We start from the raw sequence: 17,199 nt of genomic DNA, 5'->3' as shown, positions 1-17,199 counted from the left end.
CCCCCCCCCCCCCTCCCGCGCCGCCAGAGTACTTACTTCGCGGTGCGCCCTTGCCCCCTCCGGGAAAATGAAAACTCTCCGCCTCTGGTTGGAGCACAATATGGTATGCGGTGAAGCTCTGTTTTTAGAGTGTACGGAAGCGTATCTTACACTCTTAATTTGTTATTTGTTGAAAATGGGATGCGCACGCCTTTTTTGTGACAATTATGAACATCATAAACGTCACAAAAAAAGCGTACGCCTCCCGTTTTCAACAAATCAGGGCAGATAACGATATCATTCGAGATGATGGTTGGCTAGGAGCGTGCTATGCGGTGAAGATCATTTTTAAGAGTGTAGGTAAGCTATCACTATCTAGGATGAGAGTTCAAGAACACCATTCTAAGTGGTGTATTCTACAAAAAGCTCCATTTCAAAGAAGTTCTAGAGAAATCCCTATTTCAGGTATCGATGTGTTCCATGTAAAACACTGTTGATGAGTGTCTTCAAATCACTTTTTGAAACACTGCATTTAAACCTTTCCGTTGATCCAGCAGAACAAAAACGGGGTTGAACAAAACATAAGTGCGCAAGCGAGATGCTGAAGATTCGAAATGGAAGCATAATTTTGAGCCTGAGGGGGAAGCACAAGACTCTGGTACAGAAAAACACAACCGGACGGGACAAGGCTCGAACCAGCAATAACGTTAATACAATGAACAACAAACGGGACAAGAGGAGGAGGTACAATGTGGGGGGTGGGGCAAGGGTGAACCCTTCTCTTCCTCTTGTCTTGTGCTTCCCCCTCAGGCTCAAGGATATGATTCCCATTTCAAAAAAGGGTGTTCGTTTACAAGCATGAACGGTGAAAGCAATTGTGCAAAAAATAATAATAATAATGTTTCGGCTTTTAGCGCGTGCCTCTAGAGTGAATTCACCCGTAATTAATTAGTGAATCAGGGCAGAAGAGTCTTTGTGTAACTGTTCATGAGTGAAGATACTGAAACTTTTCGGCAGTCTAGTACGGAGTGACACTTGTACAGCAATAGCAAATGAACTAATAAAGAGTCCCTAATCAGGATAAAGAAGTACCTTGAGTATTGTCTGCGAAAATTTACTTTTTGCTACAACATGTATATGATTCGGTGAAATATATACATAAAAAGGAAATTCTGTGGCATTAGTTACATGCCTTCCCGTAACTGGCCTCTCGGCTCGGAGATACAAAAAGCACTCTCACGTCCACCTTTGCGGAAGTGGATATTTTGGTTTCTTGCCACTTGTAAGTATTTTGCAAGATATGCATTTCTATATGTAGTTGATTACTGACAATAACAGATCTGCTTCGCACTAACGGGCTATCCGCCATGAAGTGAAAACTCTCCCCGAAAACTGCATTTATCACCGTCATTTGCTTAGCCCAGCGGTTTCTGGATGGAGTGCCCTAGGGAAATTGAGATCGGTGCGCCCCCATCCCGTCCACTAAAAGAAGCTGAAGAACGAGAGAAAATAACAAATATTTCGCATTTTTAGGGCATTTTCTCCCGGTATGTAATTGGCCAAAGCTCTAATGCAGACCTCTCTTAGACTTGCATATATTGTGAAATATTGCTAGCGTAGGGGATTTTCCTCCGCTCAATCTTGAAATCTCGCGCTGTTGCGCTGATATGCTTGCCTGGTGCTGTTCTATAGCCCGTTTTCTTGCCTCTTTGTTCAGAGTGATGTGTTCGTACACTCTTAAAAATGAACTTCACCGCACAGCACGCTCCTAGCCAACCATCATTTCAAATGATATCGTTATCTGCCCTGATTTGTTGAAAACGGGAGGCGTACGCCTTTTCTGTGACGATTATGAACAGTATAAGTGTCCAAAAAAAGGCGTACGCCTCCCGTTTTCAACAAATCAGGGCAGATAACGATATCATTCGAGATGATGGTTGGCTAGGAGCGTGCTATGCGCTGAAGTTCATTTTTAAGAGTGTACACCACAGTTCTGAAAACCAGTGTCTTTACGACAGTCGAGATAGCACGGCATACACTATCAACACAACAATGCTTGCTTTTTTCCTTCTCTTTCCGTCGGTCGTTTTGTGTGGCAAACTCACACTTTACGGGAGTTGTCATGCTGATGTAAAGCATTTATTTTGTAGTATAGGCTACGGGAAATAGCTTGTACAATTGAAACTTGTTGAGTTACAGTTTGAAGAAACTGAAACTTGTCTCTTTCCGAGTCTGCTTCGTATTTTGAATAAACGCAGTGAAGTTCTCTATTCACCAATGTACTCTTCTATCTCGTTTGTATAAAAATCAAAGAAAGCGAAACCGTAGGAGAGAAATACAAGGACAGCTCGAATACGGGACGTCGCGCTTTGACTGAAACGCAAAGCGCTCGACATTTTGATGCGCCATTAGCAATCCTGTTCAGTCATGACCTGGGCATTGGACATGCTCCGTTAAATATTCCGTTCGGCTTGTCGGAGCAATTAACGTTCGTTAAGCCCCATCTCATCGATGCGCGGAACACGTCTGGTGAATGAATTTGACACCTACTATTGCTTAATTAGGCCTAATGAAATGGGACGTACCTTGTCAGGGCGAAGTGGAAGTGCTACCATCCGATGTAACGTGAACACGTACTATGTGTTTCTCTATCTTTTTGTATTTTGTAGCATGCGAGACATCGAAAGCGACGCGCATAAAAAATAATTATAAAATGAATGTATGCTTTGACTGTGCTTGCAGGGTAAGTTCGAATAGCAGAGTGACCGCATAACTGCATGTCTACTTTTGAAATATAGGGCATGGCCAAGATGAGTAAACCTAATGAATGACGCTTTAGATATAACCTCATGAAATGTCATTCATTTGCATAGGGTTGTCTCCTTTTCTGTTCCCTCTTGTTCATACAACCTAGGTGTCAAAACTATGCACCATGAACCTCTGCAAGAAATGTACTCGTAGTTCAAATCAGTCGTACTGCTACTTCCTGACGTTTATTTAGAGTTGATTGGTTGGTGGGTTGCTATGTGACGTTTCATTACCGAGCGATCACCCTGGAGATAGCGTGCGGTACGTTGGTCGATGAAATCCTGCATCTTGGGACGACTTTACGGGGAACTGTGTTGAGATTTGACTCGTCTGCAGTTGTTAGCGTCTGAAGAAAACCAAAAAAAAAAAAAAAAACACGCGCGCAACCACAGCCGTTGCAGGGCGTTTTTATCCAAGAAATCGAGTCATCTATTTCATAACAAATCTGAGCTATAGCTAGATTCACTCATGGATTTGGCTGAATAACGAATAAATCAATTATTAGACAGAACGTTATAGACAGTTGTCTCTGTGAAGGACGCTGGCGCGCAGTCAAACCCTTACGGAAAAAGCACAAATGTAAACCAAGCTTCCGTCTTGGTATATTCGGCTGGATGCTTGGGTACATACTCGAGGGCTTTTGTTAGCGTTGTGATAGTAGTGCAGATGTTTGTTTCTTTGAATCCGGAGGATTGACAGGATGGGTACGCTGTTGTAGTAATTCATCTTTGAACCACAGCGTTGCTAGTGACTACTAGAGCGCTGCACGGGCTCGGGTTCAGCCTCCTCTTTGCGGGCCTGGGCTGGGCTCGAGTTGGACCAGTTAGGACCGGGCCGAGCCGCGTCCGGGCCCGTACATTTCCGGACTTAGGTCTGGCTCGAGCCGGTGTTATCCCTCTGTTAGTTAGCCACGATCGAATTTTACAGCCTGATACAGTGGGCTGGGCCGGGTAGCCTATAAATTTCTCGGGCTCGCGCCGGCCTTGGGCCGAGAAATCTAGAATCCTTCGGCCTTGAGCCGTGCCCGGGCTAGGTATGAAGGCGTCGGGCGGGGCCCGGCGGGGTAAATCACGGGACGAAATCATGAAGGACGCACTCTTAAAAATGAACTTCACCGCATAGCACGCTCCTAGCCAACCATCATCTCGAATGATATCGTTATGTGCCTTGGTTTGTCGAAAACGGGAGGCGTACGCCTTTTTGTGACAATTATGAACAGCATAAGTGTCACAAAAAAAGGCGTACGCCTCCCGTTTTCAACAAACCAGCGCAGATAACGATATCATTTGAGGTGATGGTTGGCTAGGAGCGTGCTATGCGGTGAAGTTCATTTTTAAAAGTGCGGGCTGGGGCCGGGCCTGGGACTAAGAATGCGGCCCGTGCGGTGCTCCAGTCACTACAGATATGCACAGGTTTTGGCCCACATTGGCGTCCAGATATGAAGAATCGGTGCTGAATTGTGTGATTCGATAACAAAAATTACCTTGCACATGAGTGCTGCAGGTAACGTACAACAGGCTATGCAATGTCGTCTGCGCACGCCATATTTGAGCTAATGGCCTATTGAATGTTAAAGTTTCGAGGTTGTTTCAACGACTTCTTTCTGCCCCCACTTGGCCTAATTGAAACAAAAATGAATTGTATTGAATCGCTTACCACAGGCAGATACCGTTGCTGGGCATTTGGAAGAAGGCACCCAGAGGTTGGAAGAGCCGGTGTCAAACACAACCTTGAACACTTGAGGTGGTGTGCCGATTCCAATCAGGCCGTAGTATTCCACCTGTGAATGCCAAGGAATGAACGCACCGAATACTTTGAATAAGAAAACAACAACAACAGAAACACAAAAACAGCTATGCCTTGGCACAATTTCTTCCCCAGCAACTCTACCGCTTCGTGACCGCTTCGTTTTTTTGCTCCATAATGTCCCATCCTGCAGTGTTTTACGAGCCAAACCATAAAAGCTGCTGCTGTTACCTAACTCTCAAGCAGTACAACACGTCAAAGGAACTGTGCAAACGAAAAAATGGCAAGAAAGAAGAAGAGAAAGAACAAGGAAGAAGAGACTGTTGAGACAGGAGGGGAACCTCTGAGTTCTCTGCAGTGCATTTACTCACGTCACAGAAACAGAGGGAGAGGAGCAGGTAAGAACGGAGAAAGTGTTCGCAGGTTATTCTCGTCACTTACATCGAGATAATTAGTGAGCGGCACTGGAGCGGGTCCCGCAACAGAACCATTGACAGGTCTCTTGAGGAAGGGCTCCCTTGGTGTTCCATTCTCAATGAGTTGACGACGCGCTGAGAAGAAACGCGTCAATGGGATCCTGTTCAGAAATGAAGAAAGATCAATAAATGGCAAGCTCTGTGCGTGGCACCTGTTTCGATTAGTAGTGTTTAAACGGCAGGCTGAGTTTAAAGGCCATACAAAATACGTAACGACCTCTGCATTGAAGGCGAAGACATTTGCCGAGTGAATATCGTTTTTCAAGCGGCGTAAATGGAGGAGATCGGGTGAATAAACTCCTCCGCGAAAACGTCTGAGCGTGAGCAACTACACCGGACTGCACGACATGAAGGCAGTTGAGATTGGACTACCTTCGTTATCTGCTAAGATATTTTTTGCTCGTGTCCAACCCTTTTTTTTTAATATTAGGGATTTTGGATTGTGTTTCTTATCTTATTTTTGTTGTTCGGTTTGATGTACATATGCATTTGACAACCGGACAAGAGTTAACACAACTTAAACATGTATATATGGAGACACCAATTCTTATTTCTAATTTGCAATGAATACATTTCAGTTATGTACAGCAAGCACAGTTACCTCTTATCTTCTTTAATTAACTGGCATCAAATTCAGTCACTGGCTTCGTCCAGTAAAAAGTTGATCACCGATTCACTAAAAGTACTAGTTTCAAAAGGAAGCACAGAGGAACTGAAAACACAGACATTGTGGCATCAGCCACGGCTTATACTCCCTCGCGCCCTTGTGCCCTCTCTCGGATTCAATCTTTTGCGCCTTTCCTATAAACTCCTATATTCTTATCCCCAGCTCTTATTGCCCTGAAGACGGTCCCCAGAAGTTTGCCATGCCTGGCGTGATTCTATTACTCAGCCCCGCTGTGCAATCAAATTGAATCCGTGCAAAGGCATTTCCTGCGGGGACACCGATAGTGTTTGCTTTGTTTTGTTCGTTCGATGGAAAAGATATATATTTTTGGACAACGTTCTGCGAATCCAGCCTTGAGTGTATTGTCTACAGCGATAACGTCGAGTGCAGATATGGCAACACGACGTCTGTGTCTGGTATTGATCGCGTGCAGATGTTGGTTAGGGCAATTGCGTACGTTGGCCTCGTGACCTCGCTGACTTATTGTAACGTGTATTTCCACGAGGAACTACAACTGCGAAATGTAAAAAAAAAAGAAAAAGTGCTTACAAGTGTTACGGAGCTCCAGGCACACTAACGCAGCCTGATAATTCAGAAGAGCGTAAATTTGTAATGTCTTTCTTGCAGTATTCTGAAGTAAACCTCGAAGAAAATAGTCCAGAAAAGTATTCGGAATCGCTAGCTTGCTGTACATCTTGCTCAAGAAACATTGAAGTATTTCAAAAAATGAAAAGAATGGCTGCGCATAGCGAAATTTTACTTCTGTTTTTCGGAATTCTTTCATTTCGATATTGCTACAAGGAGCGCCTCCGCAATGTAGACTTTGTACAAGTTGTGCGAGCTGTTGAAGCCTAAATGCTTAATTTCCAGACTTTTAACAGATTTTACATCAAGTTGAAAAGAGCATAGCTTTACGACCAGTGCGGCACTGTCTTATACTTCCTTAACACATCGGCAATTGTGGTCGCAATTTCGACCTTTTCTTCTCTTCTGTTTTATTGTATGTTTCTTGTGATGCATTGCTGCCTTCTCGTGATGGAATGGTCGAAAATGTAGGTATAGTTTTTTCTCTCTCTCTCTCTCTCTAATGCGAAATAAGCGAAACAAGGCGTGATTGGTTATCCGCAAGTGTCTGTATTCACGGTGGCATACATAGACATCCACTGTTTTGGGGGACAAAAAATATACAGATACATCAGCGGCAACTTCCCGAGTTAGCAGTCACATACCGACACGCAATAGAAACTTTTGATGCAGTCTGAACCCGTGAGTGCGAAGTCTCTTGAGAGAAAGGACAAGGAGAGACGAAGTACAAGTGTGCAAAACACGCAATGAGGCCACGAAGTAATCAACCAGTTACCTTACAGCAGTATACATTCACGAAAACAAGATGCATCAGACTAGTCGAGTGGAATACCTTTAGATGTGCTCGTGATAAATGGTTGTGTGTGTGTTTGTCCGATGTGCTTCGATGTCGATTCGAAATTAAGAGGTCGGCGTTAAGAATTAGCACCTGTAGCACAAACCACTGCGTTTCTCATTTTAATGCTTAATTTTTATTTCTTCCCACAACCACCAACAAAAAAAGAAGTCGGAGCTAGAACTCGGACATCCGCGAGAAATGATGCTACACGCTTCCTTCTGTAAACCCAGCAGGACTTTTTCGTAGAAGTTACTGGGCCGGGTAAAGACGGGGGCTGGTGCAGAAATGACAAACGATGTTGCGGCGAAGCTTGCAAATGACTCTAAGGCGATACTTGTATGACGGGCATGCATGTTTCAGCCTAGCGAAGAAGCCACAACACAAAAAACAAACAAACAAAAAAGTAAATAAATAAACGAAAATTCAGAGTGTCGTGTTCTTCAGAGCAGAATAATTCTGAAAATTACACCTTTGAAACGAACTGCTGCTATCTCAGATCTCGGTATTACCGCTCAGCTGCAGCGAAAACCAGAAAACAAAATAGGGAACCTTAAAACGCATTGGGCGAAAATCGATTTGGGTGCTGCCCGCGGGATTCGTCTTGTCTTCTGGCTGAATATCTAAGGAAAGGGTCATTTATGAGGGAAAGGGAGGAAAATTTGTTCGAGCAGCACGCGCAGCAGCGGCTCCGGCTCTCGAGCTCGAAAGCAGCCGTCGGTGGAATAAGTATCATTTAAACAGGGCTTTACTGTAACGCCACTGGTGCTTGTAGTTCGGAAAAATGTATTGCTTCGTGGTACCGATGAACATCGCTCATGCGGAGGAGTATGATACGAATTAGATGCTAACAACTGTAGTTGAGAAAGCAACAAAAAGAAACTACATTCTGGATTAGATAATTTAAATAAGTGCTAACAGAATAGGCCATTTCATAAAGTGTTAACGGAACATGCGCAAGGCAGTGGTGTATTCAATCGTGATTTCGGCGAAACAGTCTGGTTCTGATTCGTCGTCTGCCATTCGTATCCACGTGGGATGGAGTTGCATATTTTTGCGGTGAGAGGAAACATCTCGTGAACTAATGGAGCAGATGACTTTTTGATAAAGATGGTAGTAGCATGTTCGTTCAGCAGTTGCAAATCAAAATACAGCAAGGGGGATGAGTTTGGCTTTTATCGGTTTCCCTGCAAACGACTGAACCCACAGGAGAAGAAGTCCAATGATTACTCGCTGCTCGGGCATAGAACACCGGTAATAACCTTGTTCCAGTGTGTGTTGACGGATGAGTACCCCCCAGGTACAATGTTGCATCCCGGACGCTCCATGAACTTCAGGTTATGTCAGGTTATGTCCTGCCCTTCGTTTTTCGGGCGAGAGCAGTAGTATTTTTGAAATGTGATGTGGGCAGGTTTTCGCTTGTCCCATCCTACAGTTGGCAATACGAATTTAATTCTGTGACTCATCGATTCAGTCAACAATACAACCCTTTTTGACCAACGGAGACAGCACGCACGTGGTTTTAGTTGACGCCATGATTGACAACCAGTTACTACTTTGCCGGTTAGCCGAGCGGTGGCGCCAGTCCTTTCTGAAAAGGCGCACTTTCTAAAAGACGCACATTCTATCGAATGCATAAATCTTCCGAGATTTCACCTCTACTGGTTTACCGTGCCTTTAAAAGATGCTTAGGAGAAGTTTGCTGGACAGTAGAAGTATAAATAAGTTATTTGAATAAGTTCAAAGGCACGAATTATTCCCATAATCTTAGGTATGAAACGTAGGGGCGAAGATTTCCTGCGTTGGCACTATAAAGACTGTACCGCATAACACGCTCGTAGCCAACTACCATCCCAAATTATATCGTTTCTCCCCGAATTTGTTGAGAACGGGAGGCGTACGCCTTTTTTGTGACACTTCTGCAGATACGTTAATTGACGCAGAAAGGCGTACGCACCGAGCTTTCGACAACGCATCAATGGTAACGGTACTATTCTGCGCAGGACGTCAGCGTGTTATCTGGTGAGTTTCCTTTTAAGAGTCGCGAAGGCGGTCCTGAGTTTTCCTCAGATACTATAAGACAAATGTCGGTGCAGTTCACTGTGAAGTCCGCCCAGGACCTGCGATCCCCCCCCCCCCCCGTCCTACGATAGTCGTGACGTGTCCAGCCTTACGCGGTACCAAGCAGTTCTCCATCACCGCTACCACCCTCTTAACAGTGTATCGTGCGGACTAAGTCCGTACACTATTTTACACGCCATCCGTTTTTGTATCCCTTACAGCAAAAGAAGCGAAGGAGAGAGAAAAAAAAAACAAAAAAACTTGGGACAAGTGAAGCGAGCAGGGATTTACTCCACTGAACTGAACTGATCCACTCCGCAATCAATCCAAGGCGTCTCGAAACTTTTTCTATCTCTATTTTTCCCTCGTGTGCTACCTGGTCCTTCATCAGACGAGAGTAAACTTAGGAGCATTGGTTCAAGCTGGCAGCAGATGTGACAGTCCCCGGCCGCAAGTGACCGCCATCCTCATCCCCATCGCTATCCACTTCCGCAATGGAAGCAGTTGTTGCGCTGCTCTGCTTCCTAGATGTGTTTCTTTTTCTCTTAACTGCGGCTGCACTGTACCACTCCATCTGGAAGCTATACTTCAGAACACTGCTTTCCTTAGTTCCATGTAACTTCTTTTATATATATATATACATATCCTGACACCGCTTGTGTCTCTAGTTGAGGGAAAAATCTCAAACTTAATATAGAAAGCGAAAAGACTAAAGAGATACTCTGACCGGGCAAGGCGGCTGCAACTTGATATGGTAAAAAAAAAAAAAAAGTGTAGGGATTGAGAAAGACGAAAATCTTCTTTTACGTCCGGGACGAATACTGCGGCGGAAAAGTATTTTCTTACCTTCCCCCCCCCCCCATTTACGTTTTCTTATTTTTTCTTTCTTTTTTTCTGAGTGTCCTGAAATTTCTCAATGAATCACTGAAGCGAATCGGTGAATCAGTTACAAGCATATAGTTGTTCAGTCATTTGATGCCCTGCAATATTCTTCTGCCATCAGCGGAATTGCTCTCACCTCTGGCGTCATTTCTTTCCGCGCATGGCGCTGGAGCCGCAATTGTGAACTCTGACAGTTCATAGCGCCGTCAACATGTTGTGAGTATAAAAGCAAACATCGGGACGGCAGTTGCAGCGTGACACTTTGCATTTTCTGTGGATTTCCATATAAAATTTATTCAGCGACGCCCACAGAGCAAGGCCAACGAAAAGGTGCTAAATGGGCCGATTTGTCTTGCCTAAGCCTTTCAAGGTTGGTGAAAGAGGCTTTTCTTTTGCTACACCACGAAATATGGGGGGTAACAAGAAAGAATGAAATGTGAATTTCAAAGCAGCGCGGAACACCGCTGGTGCGACCAGTCAATTTGCGAATGCGGCGGACTTTCCTCGTGCTCCGAACGGAAGGACGGACATTCTGCTTGGTTCGTTGAATAGCGGGCAGTACATTGTGCGCTTCAGTTATTGGTATCGCATATTCGCGTGATCCAATGAAACAACAACGCTCCATGACACATCAGCCGTCGTTTTTAGTAATCATTACTGAAACTTCGCTACTCGGTTACAACAAGAGCGTGTTTTAGTGCATCATACTCTATCGCCTTTGCGTACGTAGGGGATAGTGTGGTGGTTCTGCGCAATGCGCGAAGCTCTGTTTCTGTTATGGGCGTGCGCAGAACCATCAACGCTGTCCTTTATGTACGCAAAGGCGATAGTGTGGGATATACTAAAACTCTCAAATATCCCAACGGTATGTATATACCGGTGCGCAACAAAGGTTGATTGAGATAAGACACAGTTAAAGTCTTCGATGCAAACCTGATTGGCTTCATTAACTGCTATACTCCGTCTGTCATCACCACCTTATCATTTCTAGGCACACGAAAATAATGTGGTACAATATATAACTAATATGTATATACACTAAAAATATTCAAACAGGCATCGTTCAATAACATCGTTGACGTGCCTTGTTAATCTCTGGTTGCGAGGACGGTCTGCATAGTCATTTTTAAGTACGTGCATAACTTGACCCCAAAATTTGCGAATGGCTCGTGTTAATGACACCTGTAAGGGTGCGAATTCAATGTCAAACCACTCATCAATGATGTGGGTCGACATTAAATTCAACGCCTTCCTTAACCAATGCATTTGCTGCAGGACTGACGGGCAGAAATCTGCAGCATAATTTCCAACTCCTTCCTCCAGTATTATAGAGCCGGTCATACCTCAATCTCCGTGCATCAGTGGTCTGGAAAGTCAGTAGCAAAAGGGGCACCAAAACAGCCAGCACTGGCGCGAACTTCATCTTGAAGGGCTCTTTCGGCGTGTACCCGAATCAGGGTGCCGCGACTTACCAGACTTATAAAGTCCGCACCTTATCGTAGTATCATAGAGCTGGGTGCCAGGACACCCATTGTTCCCTGCTCAGGCGCCTCTATTGTGAACCGCTATCGGTCGCCCACTCATAGTCAAGCAAATAGCGCTGATAGATTAGTCAGACGTGACAGTATAATGTACGAGGTGCTTTCCTGGACTTGGTAATACATTGCTGCGACTCCAGATAACGTGCGATGGCCTCACAGCATTTCTTTTTTCTTCACCTGTACACGGCACTTGAATTTATCGATCAGGAACGCAGGCCGATAGCAGCTACGAGAACCTACTTTCCAAAGAAACATTCCTCTAGGTTGTGTGGGCTTGCAAAAGAGGCAACGCTGTCAGAATAGTTACTCAAACACAGATGCTCAGATGTACCGTCTGTCGTTTGCAATACATTTAGATCAACTTGTTGTTATGTGTTTTTGGAAAATAAGAATGACCTAATGAGAGCACAGTCGATTGGTTTCTATGACGACTCTTACTTGGGATATGAGAGCTTAACTTGTTCCCCATACCCGAAATTACCCCACTCTTTCCCTTCTTTACGAGAATTCTCCCTTCAAATTGTTAAGGACCTACAGCTTGTTGTCGTTCGTCTGCGGCTTCTTTTCTCTTTTTTTTTTTGCAGCTTCCCCTATGATGCCTGTCCTTGTGATCATGCAACTGTCTTCAGGCACCTAAATCGTTCAATAAAGGTCTAGAGCACTTCAAAGAAATGGAGTAATATGACTTTACCGGCAAAGGTAATGCGCTAAAAGTCCTCCTGTCACTACGTTGATATCACCCGGGTCAACCACACTCACTGACGTATGTGGGTATCAAAATGAACTCCACAGGGGCCTACTATATATCTGGGGTCTCCTTTATATTCCTTCAAAGTGACGCAACCGTTTAGCCATCCTAACTAAACCCAAAAAAGCCTAATCCGTGGGGCTCCGTGATTTTAGCACTTGCGGGGGATATCACGCACCGAATAGTAGAGGCCTAAGAGCCACGATTGCCAAGAGACCTAACTGTAGTCAACAAAGCGTAATTAGCTAACCGAATTCTACGGCGCCAACCAACAAAACTGCGTGTGTGCTGTCTTGGGTGGCCGGTACCTGCAGCTGATGATATCCACGGCAGCTGACTGGTTCAAGAGCTCCCCCACATGTGGGTCGCCACGTCGAAGCGCTCGAGTCGGAACATCAAAAGATGAATTTTCTGTCGTTTCATCGTTTTACCTCTGGCCGGTGGCAGTGCTTCAAGTGTACAACGGCGTTCCTCACAGCCCTCGTAATGAAGCTATCAATGCAACTCAAGAGCTGGCGTCCGTTGACAGCCCCGTCAATCATGGCATCACTCTAGAAACTAGGCGCTCAGACACGTTTCATACTTCCGGAGTGTTCTTTTTATGTTTCGGCATTGACGTAGTCCCAACTCTACCTTGAGAGAAACTAGAGGTTCCACGTAGAGTCATGTAGTTCCAATCAGGTTTCTGCTGCTTGTAGTTCCACCGCGCTCGTCAGGTGCCTCCAACTTCGACGCCTCGTCTTGCAGTTGAAAGTACCCAAATCACTTCTGTAGCGGCCTCAATGGCATATAGTTATGAACGTGTCAGCTCACCGGTGCCAAGGTTGCGGGTGCGAGCCTGGACGCGAAGTCGCCAGCTAGTTGATGGTACGCGTAGGTTACACTCGAAAAACTCAACTTCGCCACATAACACGCTGAAGGCCAGCCATTGCACGAAAGCGCGGGACGTACACCTTTTTGTGACAATTGCTATGACTGCATAAATATCATAAAAGTCGTACGCTTCCTGTTTTCAGCAAATCAGGCGAGAGAATGATGTCATTCGGGATTAGGGTTGGCTACGAGCGTGTTATGCGGCGAAATTCTGTTTTTAGAGTTCAGGTACATAAGCTTCCTCATCAGATGGAGAGCGGATATATTAGGCACTAACAGGAAGTGCTTTTCATCGTATAAAACGCTCTAGGTCAACCAAAGTTCAGAATAATATCCTTTTATCTTCTGATCGGAAGAAAAGTTTACATAAAAAGGTGTGGGTCCCCTTTTTCAGCTAATCAGGAGATAGAGCGATATCACCCGGGATGCTGATTGGCATACAGCGTGCTATGCAGTCACCAGCTCCGGTGGCGCAGCGGTAGCGCGTGCGCTTGGAGACTGGGAGGTCCGTGGTTCGAATCCGCGGGCCGGCTGTGCCGTCTGGGGTTTTTCCTGGGTTTCCCTCAGATGTGTAATAGGCGTATGCCGGCACAGTTCCCCTGAAGTCGGCCCATGGACGCAGCTATCCTCCCCCCGAGCGGATTCTTTCTCCACTTCTTCTTCCACTTCTCCCTTTCCTCTCCTCCTCTCAACCACCTTTCCCTTCCCAAGAAACATGCCGCCTAAGCAGGCAGGCAGACCTCTCGGGTTCCTCCCTACGACACTCCTCCTCCTCCTCCTCCTGCTATGCAGTCAAGAGCGACCTCTTTTGGTGCCTAAAAATCCGCTCTATACTCATCAGATGGAGAGGCTTAGTCCAAGTTACGATCACTAGGACATGATGCTCACAATTGTTTTAGGCTTTGTAGACATAGTGGGCATAATAGATTTAGGCTACCGATATTCAAAAACTTGCATACTATTTTTTTATTTCCTGTTAGCGCCGCGAAGCAACTGTGGCTATGAGCAGCGTATAGACGTGGACAGATGAAGAGAGGACAGCGAGAAGGAGTGAGGTACAAGGGGTTAGTATGCGTCCTGGACCGACTTCAGTGGGAACTGTGCCGACGTTCGACTGGAAAATCGGCCGCAAAACCTCAGACAACACAGCCGGTGATAGGATTCGAACCCACCACCTCCAAGTCTTCAGCACGACCTTGGCTACCACCAAAGAGCAGGTACTTTTACCCACTCGGCCATGCAATTGGTTAGCGTAAGAAATGTAAAAAAAAAATAATAATAATCGAGTTGCTCCAATGCAGCCACATTCGAAGACTGCGTGGCGAGGATTGAATTGACGGTTGGGCTCTGGTTGACGAACCTGCGACAGTACTGTTGAATTGTAGTGTAGCGGAACAGCCATCGACATCGTCGGCGTGATCTTGCGCAAGCGCGATCATTAGAGGTTACCTGGGCTGAACCGGCTCTTCAAGATATACTCAGCAACACAGGGACGTGTCGCACTGTTATCCCACGAGGCTTGCTTTTTGTGTTGCTGGTAATAGAGCACTGCACGGGCCCGGGCTTGCCCGAAAGCCCGAGACCGGCTCGGCCCGCGGGCGGGGCCAGGCTTTGGGTTATTTATGCGGGCCTGGGCCGGGTACGGGCTTGACAACGCCGACCATGGTCGGGCATGTACGCGAACATATTTGGCGAGACTGGACAGCTGCATTTTAATGTCACTTTTTTTTATTGGGTATGTTGTATAACAGTATTCTCATCTGAGAACTATCACTTTTTTATATGTGATCATGCTTATTTCGTGTAATGGGTCTGGATTTCACACGTGCACTCATACACATTTGGGGACGTCAGTTAGGTTAGGTGTTGGGACATATTTCGTTCGCGTGAGAGTTCGAGAAGGGGGAATAACACCGGTGCACGCGCAATAGAGCGGAAATGAGTCTCTATTGATCCGCAAGGTACACACATATCGCCCACGCGCCACTGAGCGCTGCCTTCCCAGGCAAGCAACCACAAAGCATACAGCGGCTTGCCGGCAGAGAAACAGCCTGTAAAACACAGAGCGTACCTCCTTACTCTCCACCAATTAGCTGTGTCCTTTTCCTCGCTGCGCTGTGCTCTTTCAATACGCCAAGGGAGACCAGAGCAAGAGGGAGACCAGAGAGACCAGAGCATAGCGCACGTCAAGAGAACCCCAGGTGGTCCAAACTATCCGCATTCCTACCCTGCGGCATGTGCGACATGTCACCACACTGCGCAGACAATCCTTACGTGTAACATCACAGTACCACAGTACTATTTGTGCTCTTTAGTAAATCTAAATACGCCGCCGAGCTTCGAGAACACATAGAGCAGAGGCGGACTGTGACCGGGCCTGAGCACGGAAACAGTCGGGTACTGGCTGGGCCCAGGCCGGCGGAGTCGGGCTCGGGACGGGCCCGGGCTGGAAATCTTTGGAAGGGTGATTTCACGCCGGATCAGGCAGGGTGGTCCGGTCGACCTCTCCAATTTTTTCTTTCAAACATATATTAATGCCTTGTCCCTAGGAGGCGTACTGGCGCTGAAAGTAGTTGAAAATAATTGCTGGTTATTTTTTAATGAATTATCATTCAGATGTGGGCATTTCGACCATTGCGCTTCCTACGCAGTTTGACGCCACATATCTTCATAACTATTTGACATATTCAGCTGAATTTTTTCCCACATATTGTCTGGGGTGGGTAGCATTGCATCTTAAGTTCTAAAGATTCTAAGGATTGCCTTTGTGGAGATAAAAAATCGCAAATTTGCCTCATTTGTGAAATATGGTACCGTTTGGGAACCTCACAACTCGTCCCCCATTTGCGATACCCGAAAGTAATCTACATCATCGTGTTCGTCTGGAAATGTCCTTTCTTCTCATAGAGAGTACATCGTATTGTGAATTAGGGCAACGCCCTCAACAGTCTTTTTGTGAGGGGTGTCTACAGAAAATACGTAAATTCGACAGCGCTATCCCGTACATGCCCACTGGTGACATCGTTCATTTTACTCACATTTTACTCACATGTACTCGCTATGAGAAGAAAGGCATTCCGAGACGAACACAATGATATACATTACTTTGGGGTATCACAACTGCACTCTAAGAAAAAAAGGAGTAAAATGGGGAGTAATTGCAGCTTATACTCCCCTGGACTGCAATTACTCCCCATTTTACTCCCCCAACCCGGCATTTAGTCCCAACATTTACTCCCCAGGACTGCAAATTGCCACTGAACTTCGCGAATTGACTTCTGAATGCAACAGTCTACGTAAATATGTGTCCTTGGTCAGTCTAATGGCATAAGGCTGTATAACTCAGCTAACACAGAAACTTTCCAGCCACACAGAGTAAGAAGCACTTAGCGCATCTTTCTTCGCAAACTGCACCCTATGTATGGCGCAAGATTTTATATAACTCGATATATCACGGTTGACGGTTTGCTTCAACATATTTTCAGGCATGCACACGAATTATGTACCTGGGACTCTTAAAACAGCGCGTTAAATGCAGTCTCCACTCTGTGGAATTCATTTACTCCCATGCATTTACTCCCGAAAGGGACTATTTTTTGTGGCGATGCATCTAGTCCCCAATAGAAGTAAAAGTACTCATTTTTTTCTTAGAGTGTGGGGGACGGGTTGTGAGGTTCCCAAAACGCACCATATTTTACAAATGAGGCAACTTTGCGATTTTTTATCTCATCAAAGGAAAACCTTAGGATCATCAGAAGTTAGGATGCGATACTACCCAACCCAAACAATATGTGGAAAAAAATTCACATTAATATGTCAAATATTTATGAAGATACGTGGCGTTAAACTGCGTAGGAAGCGCAATGGTTGAAATACAACCATGTGGATGATAATTCATTAAAAAATAACCACCAATTATTTTCAACTACTTTCAGCGCCAATTTGCCTCCTAGGAACAAGGCCTTAATATATGTTTGAAAGAACAAAATTGGAAAGGC

General features: G+C 45.5%; 1 protein-coding gene across 1 annotated transcript in view; it reads right to left on the bottom strand.

Moving 5' to 3' along the window:
- Nucleotides 1-11,544, bottom strand: part of LOC135378257 (cathepsin D-like) — a 39,895-nt gene extending 28,351 nt beyond the window's left edge. Inside the window, exons 1-3 of the mRNA XM_064611236.1 lie at nt 11,383-11,544; nt 4,975-5,110; nt 4,444-4,567 (exon numbers count right to left, since the gene is read on the bottom strand). Coding sequence (XP_064467306.1) covers nt 4,444-4,567; nt 4,975-5,110; nt 11,383-11,462 — 340 coding nt within the window. The 5' untranslated portion in view covers nt 11,463-11,544. The remainder of the gene's footprint in view (nt 1-4,443; nt 4,568-4,974; nt 5,111-11,382) is intronic.
- Between the last annotated feature and the right edge of the window lie 5,655 nt (nt 11,545-17,199).

This window comes from Ornithodoros turicata, chromosome 1 (assembly GCF_037126465.1).
Source record: "Ornithodoros turicata isolate Travis chromosome 1, ASM3712646v1, whole genome shotgun sequence".
NCBI classification, from domain to species: domain Eukaryota; kingdom Metazoa; phylum Arthropoda; class Arachnida; order Ixodida; family Argasidae; genus Ornithodoros; species Ornithodoros turicata.
Note: the sequence above shows the minus strand (reverse complement) of the source record. Positions and strands in the feature narration are given on the sequence as shown.